We start from the raw sequence: 20,414 nt of genomic DNA on the forward strand, positions 1-20,414 counted from the left end.
AAGGCTTTGGTGCTTGGATAATTTAAAGACACTAGGCTTAGGGAGATGAAACAAGAGCACAGGGAAATTCTACCCTCTCCAAGTGCAGGGTTTCAGGAGAATGGCATGTGCCTGGCAGCTGCTGTGCTGAGAAGCACAGCACCACAGGGCTGTCTGTCACAGAGGGAAGCCACTGGCCATTCAGATCCACAGGGTGGGAGAGGAAAGGTGATTCATTTTGTTAAACCACTCACTTGATTTTCCTCGCCAATGAAGTCTGAGCTTAGTAGGTGGCATAGTGCATATTGGAAAATAAACAGTTCACTGAAAGCTAGCTAGCATTTTAGAAGAAAAAGTCATTTGTGCTTATTGCATTTTATAGAATCACCATCTCCTGGAATTGCTGATCCTGAAAAGGTTTGATTTCTTTGGGATAACCCAGTATCGTGGCAATGAGACAAGTTCATCAAATGAATAAAATATCTGCTTTCTATTAAAATTGTTAGCCCCTATATAGACACAGATATTTCCTCTATATAGATATTGGACTTTATGATTTATGATGATCATTTATTAGGTGTTACATTTATGGAATATTTTAAACTTATGTTTACTGTTTCTCTTTTGATTTTAAAATAGTTAATGAACTATAAAGTGAAGATCCACAACTCCCATTCATATAATCACTTTTGATATTTTTTATATTATCCTTTGATTCTTTCTTCTCCATTTAGAATAAGAAATGGAAATATGTCCATTGGTTAAACATGGGAATGTTGTAAACCTTTGTATTAATGAATCTTACTGAAAATTTTCCTACTCCATTTAATGTTCTTCCAGGATATGGTTTTTATTGGCAATATAGGATTTTATAGTACAGATAGACTATAGCTTAACAAATTTATTATATTTTCAATACCTCAAGTTAAAAAATGCTTCACAAATTTTTGTGCAAGGTTTTTATCTATCATTAAATTCTTTAGTTCTTTACTCTTCCACTTATAAATTTATATTAAAAACCTAACATATTAACCAGCAGAGAGATTGTGCTAATTTTTATGGCACAAACCAGCAGAAAATAGGTATTATTTCACCATACTCAGCAACAAAGATTATCATCTTTTTCAGTCTCAAACACAGACCAGACAAAATTTTTAGAAGTTGCAAATACTTCTTAATTCATATGTTTTCTTTTACATTATCCTATTTTTTCATCCTCTCTTTTTTTTAAAGGAGGCCTGTCCCATGCTAATGGATTAATACATAGGGATGTATCATGCAGATGTACAGATTAAAAAAAAACAAAAAGCATAATTAGTTCGGATTTAAAAAAATTAATAATAAAAAGATTATTTACACAGATGAGGGCAGGGCTAAGGGACCCAAAGACCAGTAAGAGTGAGAAGCAATTCCCTGCCTGAGCCTGAAGGAGTACCAGAAAGGCAATGGAACTCCTGGCCCAGGGTGGCCTGGAGCCAGGGCATAGCAGGCTCATCAGAGTTGTAGAAGGAGGCAGCCCCTGCCAGAAGCTAGAACTGCAGTAAAAATCAGAGAAAAAAAAGCCTCAACTTCACAGTCCCCCACCCACCACTCTCTTATTGGTGATTCTATTGGGCAAGTGTATCTTGAAACCAAAGAGTAGATCCTGAAGCACAGAACATGGCAAACCATACTCAGCTAGTAAGAGAGTAAGGCAAAGAGCAGAGGGTGGGGGCAGAAAATAACCAGCCCAACAGTTATTTGTGACTTTTTTTTTTGGCTTTCACGTTTGCTTTAAAAAAATTAATTGAGGTATAATTAACATATTTTTATATTAGTTTCAGGTATAATGATTCAGTATTCATATATACTGAAATGATCACCATGATATCTAGTTAACATCTGTTACCATACATTGTTATAAATTTTTTTTCTTGTGACAAAAACTTTTAAGATTTACTTTCTTAGTAACTTTTGCTTTTTTATTGAGGTTGTGTTGGCTTGAAATCTAGTCAGATTTCTGAAGTCTGCTTTGGTTCAGTTTTTCGTCTCTCCCTTTGTTTTGTTTCTGTATGTTCCACATGAGTAAAGTTATCCACTATATCTTTTTCTCTTCCTGACATCTCTTTTTTTGTGTGCTATTACCTAATTTATTAAAAGATACATAAAATATTTTAAAAGACACAAAATATTATTTTCAAAACAACATTTAAGAAGTGAATATATTTAACCATACTCAGCTCATAACAGAGTAAATGAAGGAGTGGAATAATGCTATAGTATATTTAAAGAGAAAGTGAGTTGAAGGAAGACAGAGGAACTTGGTTGTGTAAAAATTAGAACTAAGGTTTCCATAATCATCTGACATGTCGTATCTGTGAATAGAAATGTACATGATGGGAATTTCCTGGATGCTCTATATTCTTCTTTGCTTAGGGGCTGGTCAACTATGGCCACAAAGTAGCACTTGTGCTGAGCTACTCTGTACTAAGCAGTGTCTGTCTGGTGATCAGTCAAATCTTAGACCCTTGGCAATCCTTGGAGCCCTTGATACTTTTGTTCCAATGCATCAGTTGCGGCCATTACACAGTCCCTTGTACAAGGGATATGCTTGGCATACAAACAGTCCATCATTGACCGCCCTAAGTCCAATTTGGCTTTAATGGAAAAGTCGATAAAGTTGTTATCAACCAGAATGTGGTAAGGTGGGCCCAGGTGTATGTTATATTGAAAGGTTAAGCATGAAGTTGGTTGAGTGACTTTTCTTTCCTTCAGTGCACTAGGATCTTTCCTTTTTGGTTTTAACCTCTTCTAGCCCCCTGAGACTAAGCTTTCACTTCATGGTCACTTGCTTCCTTGTTTCCTTTTGCTTCCTCATGTTCATGCTGCAGATTCTTCCAGAATCTTCTGACTTATTTCACTTAGCATAATTCCCTCAATTTTCATCCAAGTAATTCATAGGACTGGTAGCTATAATCACATAACAACATAACCTGAAAATATATAAAAGAAGATATGGACCAGAATTATTTTTAAAAAATCTATACTGTCCATTCTTACAATATAAATGAACAGTTTAAATTTTTTTAAATAATTCTGATAACCATAAACACAAAGAAGAAAATAGTATTTGAAAAACAAAACAGTAATCAAATGTGTATACACCCCAAGAGAAAGTATTGATACATTATATTATTCTATAAGTTATTTTCAAGTATACATGGTAGTTGTTTAAAAAAATGACTACATACAAGGTTATGAAGAAAAAATCAACAAATTACAAACTGATATCATATGGACCATTTAATATTACTGCAATATATTTTCTCTGTATCTGGACTTGAGGTTAAAAAATCATTAGTACACAGGATTTTATAAATATATACATAGAGCTTATGTTGAGGAAACAGCAGAAAACATTTACTTAGAATCATTTATTTTTCAAATATAAAACACTATCTCTGTTATTGGAAGAGAACATCTGGTCAATTCAATTGCAAAAAGAGACTTCCTTTCAAAATATAAAATACAAACTGTAAATTAGCATGCTGAGCCAATATTTTGATTCTTTTTTCTAGTTAATTATTTGTATCTCCAAAGAGAACAATGGTCACTAGTGAAAAACATTCATGTAAAGTTTAAGGAAATTATTATCAGGTATTTTGATTTCTTTTTTCACATAAGGGTGTATGTCATTTGTGTTTTTTAAAATCACTTTTTGGATGTGCTAAGGACTATTAACGGCAATTGTCAGATAATCACAGATGGGACTTGTGTAAGACAAAAGCATGTTTAGAGGTCAGCGCGAACCAAAATCACCAATAACTTCCAAACTGCCAAGATACAAGGTAGCCACTTCCAACAAAGAAACAAGAATTGTGGCCCACCATCTACAGGAAAAGGAAAAACTCTAGAGAAATTTAAAAGGGCTGACTTAGCACCTAAGTATATTAAAAATTAGAACAAAATATAAGGTGATATTAGAGTCCCTAACTTGAAGGCTATGTAGGGCACATAGGCAATAGATGCCTTAACTGTGTGATTTGCCTGGCACCCACTTCCTGCAGTTCTGATTTGAAGTTGTGTTAGACACAACCCTTGTGTACCTTGTCCCCTGCCTTCTTTCTGGAGGTATTGCCTCCCTCCCAGACCATGCTGCTACCTCCTGGACCAGAGACCTTGCCACTTTTCTAAGGAGGCTAGAATCCTACCTGAAGCCCTGAACCCCTATTCTTCCCCGTGAACCCTAACCATACTGACTCACCCTCTATTCCCAGCATGAATGAAATGTCACACTGTGGGCCATGGGGCCTGGTTTTCTGTGCAGCCACTAAGGGATTGGAAGATACAACCCCGAAGTGCAGGTGACTCTATGCCTGACGAACTGAGCCTTGACTCATGGGACATGGAACTTAGGAGGGAATAGAGCAAGCTAAATTCCCTTTCCTCTGTGCATGTGCTCTGCATTAAGATTTGATTTCTTCTTGAAGTACTGAGTGCTGAGCCCACCTCCCTGCAAACAGCTGCTGAGTCGCCTCCTAGCTCTTTGTGAGGTGGTGCCCAGCACGGTAACACTTTACGGCACTTTCATTCCACTTTTTCTTGTTTCATTTTCCCAGTTTCCTCACCTTTACCATCTTGCACTTGCACTTCCCAAAGTGTCAGCATTTCAAGTCCTGTTGTTGCATTTTGGAGAAACAGTTTTCTAAGAGAGTTATAACAGCAGAGTTCATTTTGGGAGTTATTTTCCTCTCCCCTGCCCTCCCCAGGAGCCCCAATCCACTTGTCATCTGCCCTTGGAGGCTATCAAACTCTGTCAGCAGGGCTCCTGCGCCCTCTGACTATCAGGCCCAGCCAGTGATGTGCCCTGGTAGGAGATTGGAGGGAGAACATATTTATTCTCCTGGCTCCTGCCCAGTGAGAGGTCACCCTGGGCTGGTTGTGTCTCTCAGATGAAGCACACTGGTGGTCTCTCTGACTCACATTGTTTTTGATTTCTGAAATCCGCTTTCTCATCTCATCTTTTGGATCTAGGGGACATAACAGCTTCACACAACTACTCTTAGGTTACATACTGTCCCTGTGGTTCATTTGCACCCTACCCACATCTTTGTTATTAATCTCCTTATAAGACTATTCCAATTTGAATTAGTCCAGTTTGAGAGTGACTGTGGGGCACAGAGTGCTTGAGCCTGTTGGGATCAATAATGAAAAAAGAAAAAGATTAAATTGTAATACGGTTTATCTGTGTTGGACCAGTGTGTAGCCAATACAAAGCAGTTAATGTTAGATAGCAAAAGTCATGTACTTTTTCCTTATCACTTAAAATGTCAGGTAATCGGGCACTGGCAGTAATCAGGGCACTGGCAGGGCATCACCCAAGAGGGACTTTAACAAAGGAAAAGCAGGGAATTTGGGAAAGCAGGTGAAATAAAGGGAATCAATAAGGATGGCAAAGCACCAGGGACAAGAGGGGGTGAAAGACACACCACATCTTTTACTGGTGGGACCAAAGGATGACGAGGAGACAGGAAGTTCAGAGGTGCAACCATCTTTCCAGATTCCTGTCATGGAGGGACACAGAGTCCCAACTCTCCTCCTTCCCCTTCTCTCCACCCCAGCCTTGTGGACAGCAGGTTGGCACTGGGGAAATATATGCCCTGACCATTCTCCCCTCCTACCCACCAATCTTCCCTCTCCAGTCTCAGCTAGTGCCTTCTATTGGCTGAACCCAACCAGAAACTAGAATGAGGTGAACCATAGGTGTCAGTATGCCTGGGTTGGGAAGGGTTTTTGGTTTTGGAAGGTGGGAGGGAAACTGGCAATTAGTTTTATGAAAAGGCATTTATGTATTTAAGTGTAAGAGAAGGTTGAAATAGAAATTTAAAGTAGCTACTTGATGGTAGTAGAATAATTTTTTTTATCTTGTTAGGTATATTTTCTAAATCACAAAGTGGCTATATATTACTTTAAAATTTATCTTGAAAAAAATGTAAATTGGATGAAATGCTTATTTTAATTTTAATTTTTAAAGGAAATGTTTCCTTTTCCTAGTGTTAAGAATTTTACTTTCTGAACTTTCCCAGAAGTAGCATCTCAAAGCACTAGTGTGTTTTAACACTCTTTTGCCAATCAGTGGGAAGAATAATCTAATGTGGGACAAATGTTATCCCATTTGTCACCATATTAGTAGATGTAATCTCATTAATTACTCTGTTTTGTAGCAAAGATGGTCTAATATACCCTGTCAAGCAAAATTTCTTGTCCTAGTGTTAGATGTACAAACCTCAGTGCAGAGGCGTAACCTCAGATAAACACAGCTCCCAAATCCTTTCAATTTATTTCAACTATCAACAAACATGTCTCTCAGAAAACACTTGTTTTCAAAACTACTTTCAGATCCCTTTGATTTCTTGTTCTATTGTTTCATTTCTCATGTTTTCATTAGAACTAAAACACTCTCGAGAAGCAGGGTGGTGTTACGCAGCCAGTATCTACCCAGGGGTTTTCCACCCCACAACCTCTCCTATTCATAGCACTGTCCTCACTCACCATCAGTCACATGGGGAATGGGGAGAGACCAGCTACTTCCTCCTAAGCAATATTTAGTATGTACAGAATGAGATAGCAAATCTTTGGAATGTCATAGACCAGCTGTTGAAGTCAATATTCCTGAAGCAAATTGTTAACCTCTACCAAGGTCTTACCCATTCCCTTGGATGGAAGCAGCAGAGGGAGAAGAGAAGCAGCCCACAGCCCACATGCTGTACAAACTCAGACGTCTGTGTAAACTCAGGCCTCTGAACTTCACTGCCTGCCAGGCTATTTAAATCTACAGATTATGCCAAGAGAGCATTACCTCTTGCCATCTTCTGAAATCTAAACGTTTCTGTGGCATCTGAAAAGCATAGATTACAACTATAAAATCAGTAATTATACTTTTTAAATGGTTTCCTAAACTTAATATTAATTTATGAGCATGAATTAGTACATAGCTTATTAATATTTCATAACTATCCAAGAACAAAGACAGTTTAAAAAAGCACTGCAGATAAGATTTGGTTTATCTTAAAAAAGAAAGAATGCAGTACACATTTGAAACGTTTTAAATAGATTTATATCTGAAAATTCCAATGTAAGTTTAAGACAGCAACAACTTCAGTGAATCATATATTTCAGACCCAATTTCCAAACACTATTTTAATCTGCAGAGTCTATTATTTACAAAGCTCCAACTTCATGAAAATACCCTAAGGAAAAGCTTATCAATTGAAAGGAATCACAACTCTTCTTTAGCTTAGAAAGTTTTCAAAAAATGATACAAATTCCTTAAATTAGCATGACTCTTAAGCCATCAATTACTGCAAATGCAGCTTTCCTGGCATTGTTGGAGTAATGAAGAAAGAATTCTGTTTCTAGAATCAAAGGGCAGACTCCTAAGCTGACAGTGTTTCAGTTGTAAGAACAGCATCCCTTTTCAACACATTGAACAATGTTCCTTTCTTAATATGAATAACAAAGACAACCTCAACATACCAGAAACTGTGACTATAGTTTTAATCTTCATACAAATAATTTCAAAGGTGGGTAATTCCAACATTCTGCTGGTACCACTGGCTGAACTATAATCTTCTCCTGTCATATGAACAGGAACCAATAAGGTTTTTTTATTTGGTCCCAACTGGATCCTTTACTTCCACTACCAGAATTCCATCATGGCAGAAGATGGCAGACAGATCTTTGGTTTCAATGCCATCTGGCAGTTTATACTGTCGGGTAAAACTTCTTGAGATAAAACCATGTTCGTCCATTCTGGTTCCGTGTTGAGCCTTAATCAGCAGCCAGCCCTCAAAGGTCTGAATGATGATATCTTCAGGGAGGAACTGAACCACGTCCAGAAGAATCTGGAAGCGGGATCTGCCTTCTGGGGGAGGCAACTCTGAGGCTGAGTCCACTGGAGAAACCTGGGCCCCCCTGGCTTTCCCCAGGTCCACGGTGGCTGGCCCCGGCAGCGCATATAAAGCATGATCCAGCCTGCAGGCTTCCAAACCTCGAGCTTCAAATTGCTCCTGGTAACGCACTGGAGTCTCGATGTGGTGCCTCAAAATGATTTTTGCCATCGTGGAGGCAGAAACAGCATCAAACAGCTTTCTTTCAGTCAGCGGCCAGCCTCAGCAGTTGCCCACGTAGTAGACTATCAGTTGGAGTGGCTATTTGCTTATAACCCTGCGCAGACGCAACCACTCAACTAGGCCTTGTCTTTTCACACTCGCTGACAATGAACAGCTATTTATAGCACATATTTCGGAGTGCATTTAGCCACAGCCTGCACAAGCTGTCTAGTCAAGGATTACCCTTGTATTCTCAGTTATCTTTGGCAAATGTGTGTGCCTTGCTTGCTTCAAGAGAAAATAGAAAGTTAGAATCAGACAGAATTTGGAAAATATTTGCGTGAATGCACTGTCCTTATGAATTACTGTGATCTAAGAAACTGGTTTCTTAGAACAGATCAGAGCAGTGCACACAAATATGAGCTGAGACTGTATAGATCCTAGTCTTCAAGTGTATAACTGGGGAGTGATGGATCTAGTTGTAACTGATTAGGGATTCAGTTAATACATAATACAATTCAGTTAATATTTGCAAATCTCAAATATTCAACAAACCCTCAGCACTCGATCCTCTATATTTTATTTCATCTTTTAATCCTTTGTCCTTAAGAGACAGCTGAGCCAAATCATCTAGGCCTTTTACATTTGATTCATCAAAAATGAGATGATGACGTGAGATCCGTGCCAGATAGGAGGTGGAGTGTCATAGAATGAGGACACTTAGTAAGGAAAAGGGAGCCACAGGGGAGAAAAAACTTTGAACTACTTGGTATTGAAGCCCAGAAAACAGCCCAGTTACAGCCTAGCTGTAACTCTGCTATTGAACTGACAAAAATAAATTACGTACTATTTCTTAACCATATACTCTTTATATTAAGCTTTCGATGAAAAAGAATGAGACATCCCTTTATCCAGTGCTACAAGATCACCAACGCATATTAAGTAGAAAAGTCCAGAGCAAATATAATATGCTACTATTTGCACTTTTTAAAATAAGTAGTATTTGCTTATATAAATAAATTGCTCTGGGAATAGAAGTTGCCTCCTGAGAGGGTAGCAGGGTAGCCAGGAGGTAGGTGCTGGAGGGATCCTGGCTTTTCAGTATAAACACATTTGTGCTTTTTATTTCTACCATGTATATGTAATATATATACATACAAGAAGGCTTGAAATATAGACTATAGAAAACTTCCTCCCCACAGGTGGTTTCTAGAACTAGTTGACTCTGGAGTACCTTTGCTTTCTTAGAATAGAAGAAAATTTTCTATAAAAAATTAAAATCCAGTTACATGTATCACACTACATTTGATATTTTTTTTCCTCTGAGTTTTATGTGTTTTAATTGACAAACTAATACAATTGAGATTGTATTAGTTTAAGGTATACAACATAATGAATTGATAAATGCATATATTTCAAATTATTAACATAACATGTTTAGTTAACATCCTCATTACATATGGAATAATAATTTTTAAAGATCTACTATCTTACCAACTTTCAAATATACAATACAGCATTGTTAATTATAGCCACCATGCTGCACATTATACCCCCAAAACTTACGTACAAGTTTTGCAAGTTTGTGCCCTTTGACCATATTCAATCATTTTCCCCCAACCACCCCTACCTTTGGCAACCACCAACCTATTCTGTTTCTTTGAGTTTGATTTTTCTAGGTTCCACATTTAAGTAAGATCATATAGTATTTGTCTTTCTTTATCTGACTTATTTTACTTATAACACCCAGTGGGGACAATGTTCTGTTTTGGATTGATAACTGCTTAATGTAAAACATATTTCAAAACATATTCCCTCCCCCACATTTTATATTTCTGATCTTTCATTTTTACATCTCTATATGTGTCCCCAGACTGATTATTGTAGCTACTTTATGTTTGCTTCATAAGTGATTCACCCACTACTTTAACTGTGCATTATCTTTTCTAGTGAGATTTTTTATCTTTCCTGTGTTTTCTTGTTGTTAATTGGTGCCATTTCTTTTCAGTTTAAAAAAATCCGTTTACCGTTTTTATAAGGCCAGTTTAATGTGAGGAATCCCTTTCATTTCTGCTTATGTGGGAAACTTTTAATCTCCCCTTCAATTCTGAATGTTAATCTTGCTTAAGAATTCTTGGTTGGCAATTTTTCCTTTCAGCACTTTGAATATGTTATGGCACTCACTTCTGGCCTAGCTTATATCCTTATGGGTTTCCCTGGTACAAAACAAGTTGCTTTTCTTTGTCTCTTTGAAGATTCTCTTGATCTTTAACATTTGCCATTTTAGTTATAAAGAGTCTTTAAAATATACTCTCCTAGCAAATTTCTAATATGTATATAGTATTGGTGTAGATTTGTGTGGACTACTTTGAGTACCTCTTATTTGGAACTCTCTGGGTTTCTGTACTGGCATGTCTGTTTCCTTCACCAGATTAGGGAAATTTTTAACCATGATTTCCTTGAATAATTTTTCAGAAATTTTCTCTTCTCCTTCTGGAACTCCTATAAGATGAAAATTATTCCTCTTAGTGTTGCCCCAGAGGTCACCTCAGGTAGCTTCACTTTTTCAAAATTCTTTTTTCATTTTTCTGTTCTATTTGATTGAGCTCTATTGCTTTGTCTTTCAGTTCACCTATCCGTTCCTCTGCTTCAATCACTCTGATGTTGGACCTCTCTATTGTATTTTTCACTTCTATTATTATATTCTTCAGCTCTATGACTTCTGTTTGGATTTTTCTTAAATTTTCTAGTTCATTCATTCTTTTTCCAAGTTTGATGAACATCTTTATAACTAATTTTTTAAGATTTATTTATTTATGCATATAAGAACTGGGATACAGGCCAGAGGTATGGAGGGTGAGAGGATTCACCAGAGACAGAGTGGGGAACAGAACAGGCAGATTGCTGAAATATACTGCTGAGGGGAGCAGCGGGCGAGATAGGAGAGGTCTGCTGCATCATGTGGGTTGCTCCCTGGCCTGCCGGGTATCAAACTCGGGGATCGAACTTGGGCTACAGAGGCTGTAGATTGCTTCAAAGTGCTGTGCTAACCCCTTGCACCACCAGAGAGGCCATCTTTATAACTATTACTTAATTCATCACATAGATTGCTTATATCCCTTCCTTTACAGTCTTTTTCAGGGTTTGTGCCTTTTGCTTTCTGTTGGGACAAAGTTCCTCTGTCTCTTCATCTTACCTAACTCTCTGTAGTTGCTTCTGTGTATTACCTCTCATGGTCCCATAGGGATGACCTGTACAGGGGCTGTCCTGTGGTGCCCAGGAACACAGCCCCCTGTGGCACTCTAGGTACACCTGCTGGGTGGGCTCTATCTGCCTTTCTGCTCTGTTTGTATAACACATGTGTGGGGCTGCCATCCTGGCCCAGCTCTGGTGTGGTGGGTAGCACAGTTGAGGGACTTGACTGTGGTACACTGAGTAGATAGTACTATGGGTCTGTGCCAGCCTAGGTGTGCTGCTGCTTTACAGTGAGTGGATGACGTTCATCACCTATCGCACCTGTGGGTGTGGTGTTGACCTGGGTGGTTATGGGCACTGAGCAGTTACCTGCAGTGGAGGTGACATTGGTTATGTCACAAGAGTGGGTGGAACTCTCAGCAGTGCTCACTTGCAGTCTTTAGTATGCTGGGGTGGATTCTAGGATGGTTCTCACCAGCACTGGTATTAGTAGTGTTGCAAGAAAGTGCCAAGAAGGCTCCTGTCAGTGTTTCTATCCTGGAGATCATAACCAAAACTAGCTACCTTTCAGGCAAATGATATAAGACTGGTTTCCCTCCACTTAGGGCTCAGGTACTTTTCAGACCCGTGTGCCATGTTGGATCTGGATGAGTCTGTGCATGGGTCCTTTAAGGTGGGTTCTCTGATCCCTGCAGTTGTTAGATTCTCCTGGGTGTTTTTCCCACTAGTCTTCAATGCTGGGACCTTAAGGGCTCATCTCTGCTGTGCAGAATTGAAAGGTTAGGTTGCATGATGCAGGGCTATTGGGGAAAATTTCACACCTTCCCAGGAAAAAGTTTCACTTCTTCACAATCACTCCCAGTTACAAATCTCCACACCCAGAGTGGGCTGAACAAATTGGTGTCACGTTAAAGTCACCAGCTGCATTAGTCCCTACCAAGAAACTCAGCCTGTCCTTTGAAGCTTTGAAAAGGCAGTGTTTTCTCCTCTCTAGGTAGGAAGGTCCTAGATGGCATCTTCTAATGGAAGACTGTTTTGTCTACATTGAAAATCTGTTGCCAGTGTAGCCACCTTTATCAATTTATCTTAGCTAGATCCTCTGGATATCTTGTTGCAGCTTCTACATCAGCACTGCTGCTTCACCTTGCATTTTTATGTTACAGAGACAGTGTTTTTCCTTAAGCCTCATGAACCAATCTAGGCCAGCTTCACTCTCTCTTCTGCAGCTCTGTCACCACTCTCAGCCTTTGTGCATGTCAAGAGAGTTAGGGCCTTGCTCGGGATTAGGCTTTGGCTTAAGAGAATATTATGGATGCTTAGATCTTCTATCCAGACCACTAAAACTTTCTCTATATCAGCAAAAGTCTGTTTGGCTGTCTTATCGTTCCTGAGTTCACTGGAGTAGCACTTTTCATTTCTTTGAAGAACTTCTCCTTTGCATTCATAACTTGGCTAAGTGCTTTGCACAAGAAACCTACCTTTAGCCTATTTCAGCTTTCGACATGCCTCTTCACTAAGCATAATCATTTTTAGCTTGTGATTAAAGTGGAAGATAATACTTCTCTTCCTTTCACTTAAACTGTTAGAGGCAATTCTAAATTCATTGATTAGTCTAATTTCTATATTGTTGTGTCTCAGGAGATAGGAAGGCGCGCGAGAGAGAGAGAGACAGAGAGATGGGGGAAAGGCAAGTTGGTATAGCAGACAGTGCTATCTATCGGCACTGATAGATTAACTTCACTGTCTTATGGCTTAATGGGTGCAGTTCATGGTGCCCCAAAACAATTATATCAAAGATCACTGATCACAGGTCTCTATAACCTGTATAATAATAAGGGAAAAGTTTGAAATATTGCAAGAATTGCCAATATGTGACATGAGCAAAGTGTGCACAGCACAAAGGCTGTTAGGAAATGGTGCCAACAGACTTGCTAGAAGTAACATTGCCATAAACCCTTCATTTGTAAAAAGTTCACTATCTGTGAAGTCCAATAAAATGAAGAATGATGAAACAAGGCATGCCTGTAAAACAAAGCAAACAACTGATCAACAGTTAAGGCGACTTTTGGGGAAGCCTCAGCTCACTGTTTCAGAGATCTGCAACAAAACTAACCCTCCCAAACCCCGTGGCCTCACCATACACTGGGTATTTGCCTGTACTCTCTGGTCTCCTCAAAAACTCCAAATCAGAACCCTTCCTATTCTTGGAGTTGGCCCAGTTTGTAAAACTGAACATTAGCAAAGCAAAGATTTCCTCCTCCCTGTGCCTTTTTCCTTGTCAAGTTTTCATTTGGCCTGGATCCTGTCCTGAACCTTAGGCAGTGGTTGAGGCCAAGGTGCCCCTCTAAGTTTACTTTTTCTTTCTGTAGACTTGGATCTTAGTCTCTGCCCTCTGCCTGCTAGCCAATCTCCTGCCAGATTGTCTAATTTAAAACTGCCCCTGGGGTCCTTTCCTGCCACAGAGTAATGTTCTGTAGCCATCACCCGAGCAATGATCTCTTTGACTTTGTCTTTGGAACTTACAGTACAGCCAGTGAAAGCAGTCAGGAGCTTCCACAGCTGCCTACTATGATATTTTGATTTATAAGAAAAATATGTTTGGTCATTCAGATGAAAAAAATAAATTTCTCATGTAAATTTGGTTTTTATCCACAGTTCCTAGTTCACAATTCACAAAAGTCTTGGAATTTCCTAAGTGTTGAAAGTGATAAAGGTATCTCTTATTGTTAAGGAGGTGACTTTGGGGAAGCATCTAAGCATCTTGGCCTGCTTGCCAACCATGAATTGAATGGAACTCAGTCCTGACCTCTGATTTCCAGGGAGGGGAGATAGCCTGGAGGTTAATTCAATTGCCAATGGGCAATGAGTTAATCAGTCATGCCTGTGTGATAAAGCTTCAAAAAGAGGGGCTTTGACGAGGTTTTTAGGTTGAAAACTAAATTCTTTCAGTGTGCCACTGGTGCCACTATGCTGGGCCCTAAGTTCCAGGAGGACAGAAGCTCCTTTGTTTGGAGCCTCATTCTATGCATCTCCTCATTTAGCTATTGATTTGTATCCTTTAGTTTCCTTTGTAATAAATCAGTGATCTAGTGAGTATATGGGTCTCCTGAGTTCTCTGAGCTACCCTAGGAAATTAATGGAATTCAAGAAGGGGGTCATGGAAATCTCTAATTTGTAAGCAGTTGGTCAGAAGCCCAGGTAACAACCTGGGTCTGAAACTGGAACCTGAAGTCTAAGAAGGGACTCACAGGATCCTCTAATCTGTAGTTATTGGTCAGAAGGACAGGTAGGTAATAATAACCTGGACTTTGGCTAGCATCTAAGTAAAGGGTGGTCTTGAGAGACTGAGCACTCAGTGTGTGAAATCTGTTGCTGTCTCCATATAGATAGCATCAGAATCAAGTTGATTCTTAGCCACTCCGTTGAGAATTGATCATTCATGGGGGGAACTTCATATGCCAACATTGGAATTGGATCAGGACCTCTATTCACCTCTCAGGCCTTGTCCTCCTTGTCCTGACAGTTTTGTGAGAACCAGCAGATGACCCTCCTGAACCCGTCTAGTCTCTCTACTTGGCCCCGTCTGACCTTCAGTGGATCCTGTACTTCATGGTTGTTAGGAACATAGACTAAAGGAATGTGTTTTGGCACATTTCTTCACCTGAGTGTGTTTCAATTTTTTCATCTCTGAAATGGCATAACAGAATATACCTCTAAGGAATGTTGGGAAGATTGGAGTTGATCCTTGCCTTAAGGCATTTTTTTCTATGAGGTTTTATGGTAAATGATCATTAAATAGGAGCGTTTCTGGTGGTCTCTCCAAACAAGAAGCAGGCTAGACACTTAAAAAGTTATGTTTTGCCTAACATAAACTTTAATCCTTTTTCTTAGCTAATCTTTAAACTTCTTATGAAAAAACATATCAATCTAATTTGGGGGGGCAATGCAGTTTACTGTAACCCAAATGATATTCAGATGGATAAATTATAAAATCTTGGACACAGAAGAATGCTTTTGACACTCAGTAAGTGTTTGGTTTCTACTCACAAAGACCAATACAAGCAGCTGTTTCTAGTCCATGTAGCAATCCCATTTGCAGATACGGTTTCTATATCCTAAGCAAATTTCAGTTGCTAGGCAAAAACAAAAAACAAAAACAAAGCATCATAATAGTTTCATACTTGAAAGAAACAGAGAATCATCTCAGGATCTGAGCTGAACTGTGTAAGGGAATCCAGATGTGGTGTGATTTAAAAACGGAGCCCGGAGAGGTTGAATATTTTCATGTAAAAATTGCCCTCTGGTGGGAGAGATTGGAATTACACAGATAAGGCACTAATAAGTGAGTTTCTGAAAGAACAATTCTCCTTCCGATGCCCTTTGACTCCATATTCTGGTCCTTATTCTGGAGTACACAGTAGGTAACAAGAGACAGAGATGGACACTATGTAGTGAGTAAGGGATCACAATATCAGGAATACATAGCACTTATCAATATACATGTAGCAAGTGAAGGAACATCAAAATACATAAACTATTATCAAATCCGAACCCAGACATCAATTGTTAGGGACTTCAGCACCCCACTTTGGCTAATGGACAGATCAGTCAGATTAAAAAAATAAACAAGTAAATGATAGCCATAAATAAGTAATTATACCACATGGGCTTAATGAACATTTATAGGCACTTCACACCCCTCCCAAATTAAAAACCTGAATAATGAAAGAAAGTATCAGCAAAACAAAAAGACACCTTACTGAGTGGGAGAAAACATTTGCACATAGCATACCTGACAAAAGGCTGAGCCAAAATATATAAAGAATGCAAAGCAATCAAAAGAAAACAATCCACTCAAAAAATGGACTGTAGATCTAAATAGACACTTCTGCAAGGAAGAACTATGGATGGTCGATAGGTATCTGAAGAAATGCTCCTTACTTATCTCAGGGACATACAAATCAAAACCACAATGAGATACTATTTCACTTGATGAGAATGGCCCACATCAAAAGACAGAAACAAGTGTTGAAAAGGATGTGGGGGGAAAGAAAATGTTGGTGGAAACGTAGGTTGGTCCAGCCCTTATAGTAAATATTATGGAGTTTCCTCAATATATTAAATACCTACCTACCATAAGACCCAGAAATTCCACTCCTAGATATCTGTCTGAAGAATATAGAAGTTCTAATTCAAAGGGACATATATGCTCCTCTGTTGATTGCAGCCCTATTTATAACAGCCTTGGTGCCTAAGGACAGAGGAGTGAATCAGAAAAATGTGGTATAGATATACAATACTACTCAGCTATTCAAAAAAAAAAAGATGAAGTCTTGCCATTTGTGTATAGAACTGGAGAGGATAATATTAAGCAAAATAAGTCAGAAGGAGAAAGACGTATACTGGATGTTCTAACTTGTATGTAAAATACAGAGAAACATAACAACAGGTCAGTCAAAACCAAACCAACAATAAACCCTTAACATGTGACTGCAACACTGAGGCATCCAGAGGAGAGATGGGAGAGGTGGGAGCGGGGGAGGGAGAGGGGCCCAAGGGAACATGGGGAGAGTATCGTGGGGGCATTGGTGGTAGACAGGGTGTAAAAATACATATTTGTAGAGTTTTAAGCCTGTTATCCTCCCCCAAAGATATAGTAATGTAAAACAATTTACCCCAATACAAATAATTTTTTAAAATAAATAAAGGTCCTTATCCTATGAAATGAGCCCATTTCACTATTTGGTCTAACCCTTACAGCTTTTAGTCATTTGTAATAGTGGGAAGTGGAGGGCTAAGTTGAGTGTGTGGGACTGGGAAATATCTGAATGATAAATTTTGGACCCTGGCTTTTCTGAATGAAAACTATCAAACATAGGGCCTCCCTAGTGGCACAGGGGTTAAGGACAGCACTATCATGCTATCACCAGCCATTGCAGCACCAGTTCGATCCCCAGCCAGGGAGAAACCCACATGGTGCAGCAGACCTCTCCTGTCTTGCCTGCTGCTCCCCTCAGCATGTATTTCAGTAGATCTGCCTGTTCTGCTCCCCACTCTCTCTGGTGAATCCACTCACCCCCCACACCACTGGCTTACACCCCAGTTCTTGTATGCATAAATAAATAAATCTTAAAAAAAAACTATCAAGCATAAACTCTGCTAATTCCACATGAAAATACTGAAGTGGCATCATAGTTATGCGATTAAAGGATTTTAGGGACATAAAGACCTTAAATTAAATTCTCATGCTCTCTATTATCTGCACAGTCCAGCACAAATTACAACCTTTCTAAAGCTTCATTTCTTCTTTGCTGGGAAAATACATAAACCTCTTAGGGTTATTTTAATGAGCAGAAAGATATTTTTAAGAACACTTAGAGTAGAACCTGGCACATAGGAAGTGTTCAATAAATGTTCGATATTTTTAATTGTAATGCATGAAGATTGAAACTCTTTGGTGAAAAAAAATCTGTTCTATTTCAACTTAGCACTGGCTATTTTTAAAAGAATAGCATGTAACATTGCTCATGTTTCTTTAAACATTAATCAAGGCCTTGGCAAATAAAAGATGTTACTGGGTAACTATACAAGTCACTAATTCTGTGTTGATAAGGTTCAGACCAAGTCAGACCCTGGAAGGAATGTTTTAAAGCTTCCCTATCATACCAGAACTGTCTTTATCAGTTGTGATCAAATGATTTTTTTTCTTTTTCCACAATTTGCTTTTAGGGCCTTTAGTGGTATTAACATTGCTTTTTAGTTGCTGAGCCATTAAACTAGAGAAACTCAAGTCTGCTTTTTAACCTCAGGGAAATTCCAAGGAAATAACTTATTATGCTTATTCACAAATGGTTCTTGGAGATTTATTCGTTATTTCTTCCACAACATAGTTAAACTGAGAGGTCAGATAAGAATGTTAGGTTAAATAAAATGTAGAATTGGAGATATGAGGGTAGAGCAAAGAACCAGCAGTGAGGGGCAGAGATGAAAGCCTGGAGTTCTAACTAGTTCCATAAACCTGGTAGATCATCATGACCTATATAAAAGTGGAACAAAGCAATGAGCTAAATTTGTAAGATCTATTAAAATAGATAGAGAATAAAAGAAAAAAAAATAACCCAGTTGATATTAGGCTGATTACATATGACTGCCAACACAGTGTCCAAAATAATATCATTTTTGTCTTTATAGACCACTCTCCCAGTCCCATCCACTCCTTTTCTCCCATTTCACAGTACCATCCAGTGTTGCCTTATCTCCAGCAGTAAAAGCTAGCAAAGAGGAAGGTACATCAAAAGTATACTTTTATCTGAAGGTCCTACCATCAGATATGAGGAGCTAATTAGTAGGAGAGTAGGTGTTCATCCCCACAATGTTGTAGGGGAGAGTCCCATGCTTCTATCCTATTCCCCCACCCCCTTGGAAGACCTTGCCTTATATGTCTCCTTTTCTGAAAGTCTAAACCACTGGCACCCACCACCTGGAAGATACCGTGTGGCCCCATCCCCAATCCAGATAAGTGGACCCCCAACCAGAGCCAAGCCAGTTAGATTCTCTAGAAGCTGTGAAATGGGATTCTGACATAAGAAGCCCTTGTTGGCCTTTGGACTAAGCTGTCCTTAGAGTTGAAGTGGTCATTTTCTTCCATGAGAAAGTAACAGCAGGCAGGCCGGTCTCCATGTCTACTTACTCCCTTCTCTGTAGGGAAAGCTCATGCAGCCTCAGAGAACATAGTTGCCTTGGCACTGGGAATTCCCTAGAAACCAAAATTTGCCAAGAACCAATCCCCAAGCCATGTTCTGCCCTTATGCTCTGGCAAACAACACTTGTACAATTTGGATAAAATTTTCTTTATTTCTAAAGCTAGTCTGAGTACGTTTCTGTTAGCCTTTTAAAAAGGAAATACCTACTGAAAAAAGAAATTTGAGGAATTTATTGTGGGGTTAAGACTACAATAAGTGAATAGTTTGAAGGACAGCTCTCAAAAAGAGCACTTTAGACAAATGCAAGCCACTGGAGACATATTTGGGGCAGAAGAATCCTCCTGTAGTCCTTCAAATCTACAGGCAGCTTCCTGTATTATTTTGGTAGGAATTCTAGAAGAACATGTTTGGCTAAGCTCTCTGTTGTTTCCAAAACAAATGTCAAGAAAGATCTAAGATCTCATAGATTACAATAATTAAAATTCAAGGTGGTATTTTTATAGCTTAGACTCAGAAAGTTCTCTTTGGAGGCCCTTCTGGAGGATGAATGAAGGCTTACTGAGCTGATGCATCTGCTCCCATGCTCATGGCCCTTCTTGCCAAACCTCACAAGAGACCAAGAGACATTGTGGCAAGAAGGTCAAGAGCATAAGATACCCAGCCAGTTCAAAGCCTGACCCCCTTCCTGACCTGAACAAGTTACTTATTATCCACCTCAGTGGTTTCTTAGAACATCAAAAGAGATCATATACAGAGCATTTAGTAGGATATCTAAAGTAGGATGTCTAAGTACTTTTATATAAATACAAAAGGTAGCATATTAAATGCTTAGCTAATTGGCAGCAGGAGGAACTTGAGAGATTGCTAAGGAGCTGAGGTTGAGTGGGTGTTGACGCGTGTGCAACCTATGCTTCATCCTTCAATTGTAATACCCAATAAGAATTAATTAAAAGTTGTATTAAAAATTCACCACCTATTGCAACTTATCAGTAGTTAAAGGACGGAACCAACAATAATGGTTTATTTGCTTCTTCATGTGTCAGACAGGAGTCCTCTCAGAGGACTGACTATTCCAATTATGTCTTCTTCTAAGTCCCAAAATACAATGCGCTGACTCATGGCAAACTCAGGGGCTGAATAGATTGAAGGAAGCAAAGTCAACATGCTTGTCTCCTTAGGTGAAATATGTGGAACACTAGCATAGAGAGAAAAGACTTTATTGTTCATTTCTTCCCTTCAATAAAACATTAACTTTGCTATGTCTGTAGAGCACATCTCTTAAACATATCTTTGTAGTTATAAGCATATGCTTTTATGAACTCTGTTATATTCATTTCTCACAGCCTGAAGAGTATAAATTTTTATTCTCTTCTCTCTTCAAGACTACACCCCCACACCCGCCAACCTATCTTCACTATTTCAATATCTGCAACTTTTTCTTCCTGCC

General features: G+C 38.9%; 1 protein-coding gene and 1 pseudogene across 1 annotated transcript; both read right to left on the bottom strand.

Annotated features, from left to right (window-relative positions):
• Nucleotides 1-2,194: 2,194 nt before the first annotated feature.
• LOC119260443 (rRNA-processing protein FCF1 homolog) lies at nt 2,195-2,836 on the bottom strand (annotated as a pseudogene).
• Nucleotides 2,837-7,578: 4,742 nt separating this feature from the next.
• Nucleotides 7,579-8,106, bottom strand: HSPB3 (heat shock protein family B (small) member 3). Its single transcript, XM_037530422.2, has one exon. It carries the CDS (start codon nt 8,076-8,078, stop codon nt 7,626-7,628), a length of 453 nt encoding a protein of 150 aa, XP_037386319.1. The 5' UTR covers nt 8,079-8,106; the 3' UTR covers nt 7,579-7,625.
• Between the last annotated feature and the right edge of the window lie 12,308 nt (nt 8,107-20,414).

The sequence above is a fragment of the Talpa occidentalis genome, unplaced genomic scaffold, assembly GCF_014898055.3.
Source record: "Talpa occidentalis isolate TD23 unplaced genomic scaffold, MPIMG_talOcc4v2.1 talOcc4.6, whole genome shotgun sequence".
NCBI classification, from domain to species: domain Eukaryota; kingdom Metazoa; phylum Chordata; class Mammalia; order Eulipotyphla; family Talpidae; genus Talpa; species Talpa occidentalis.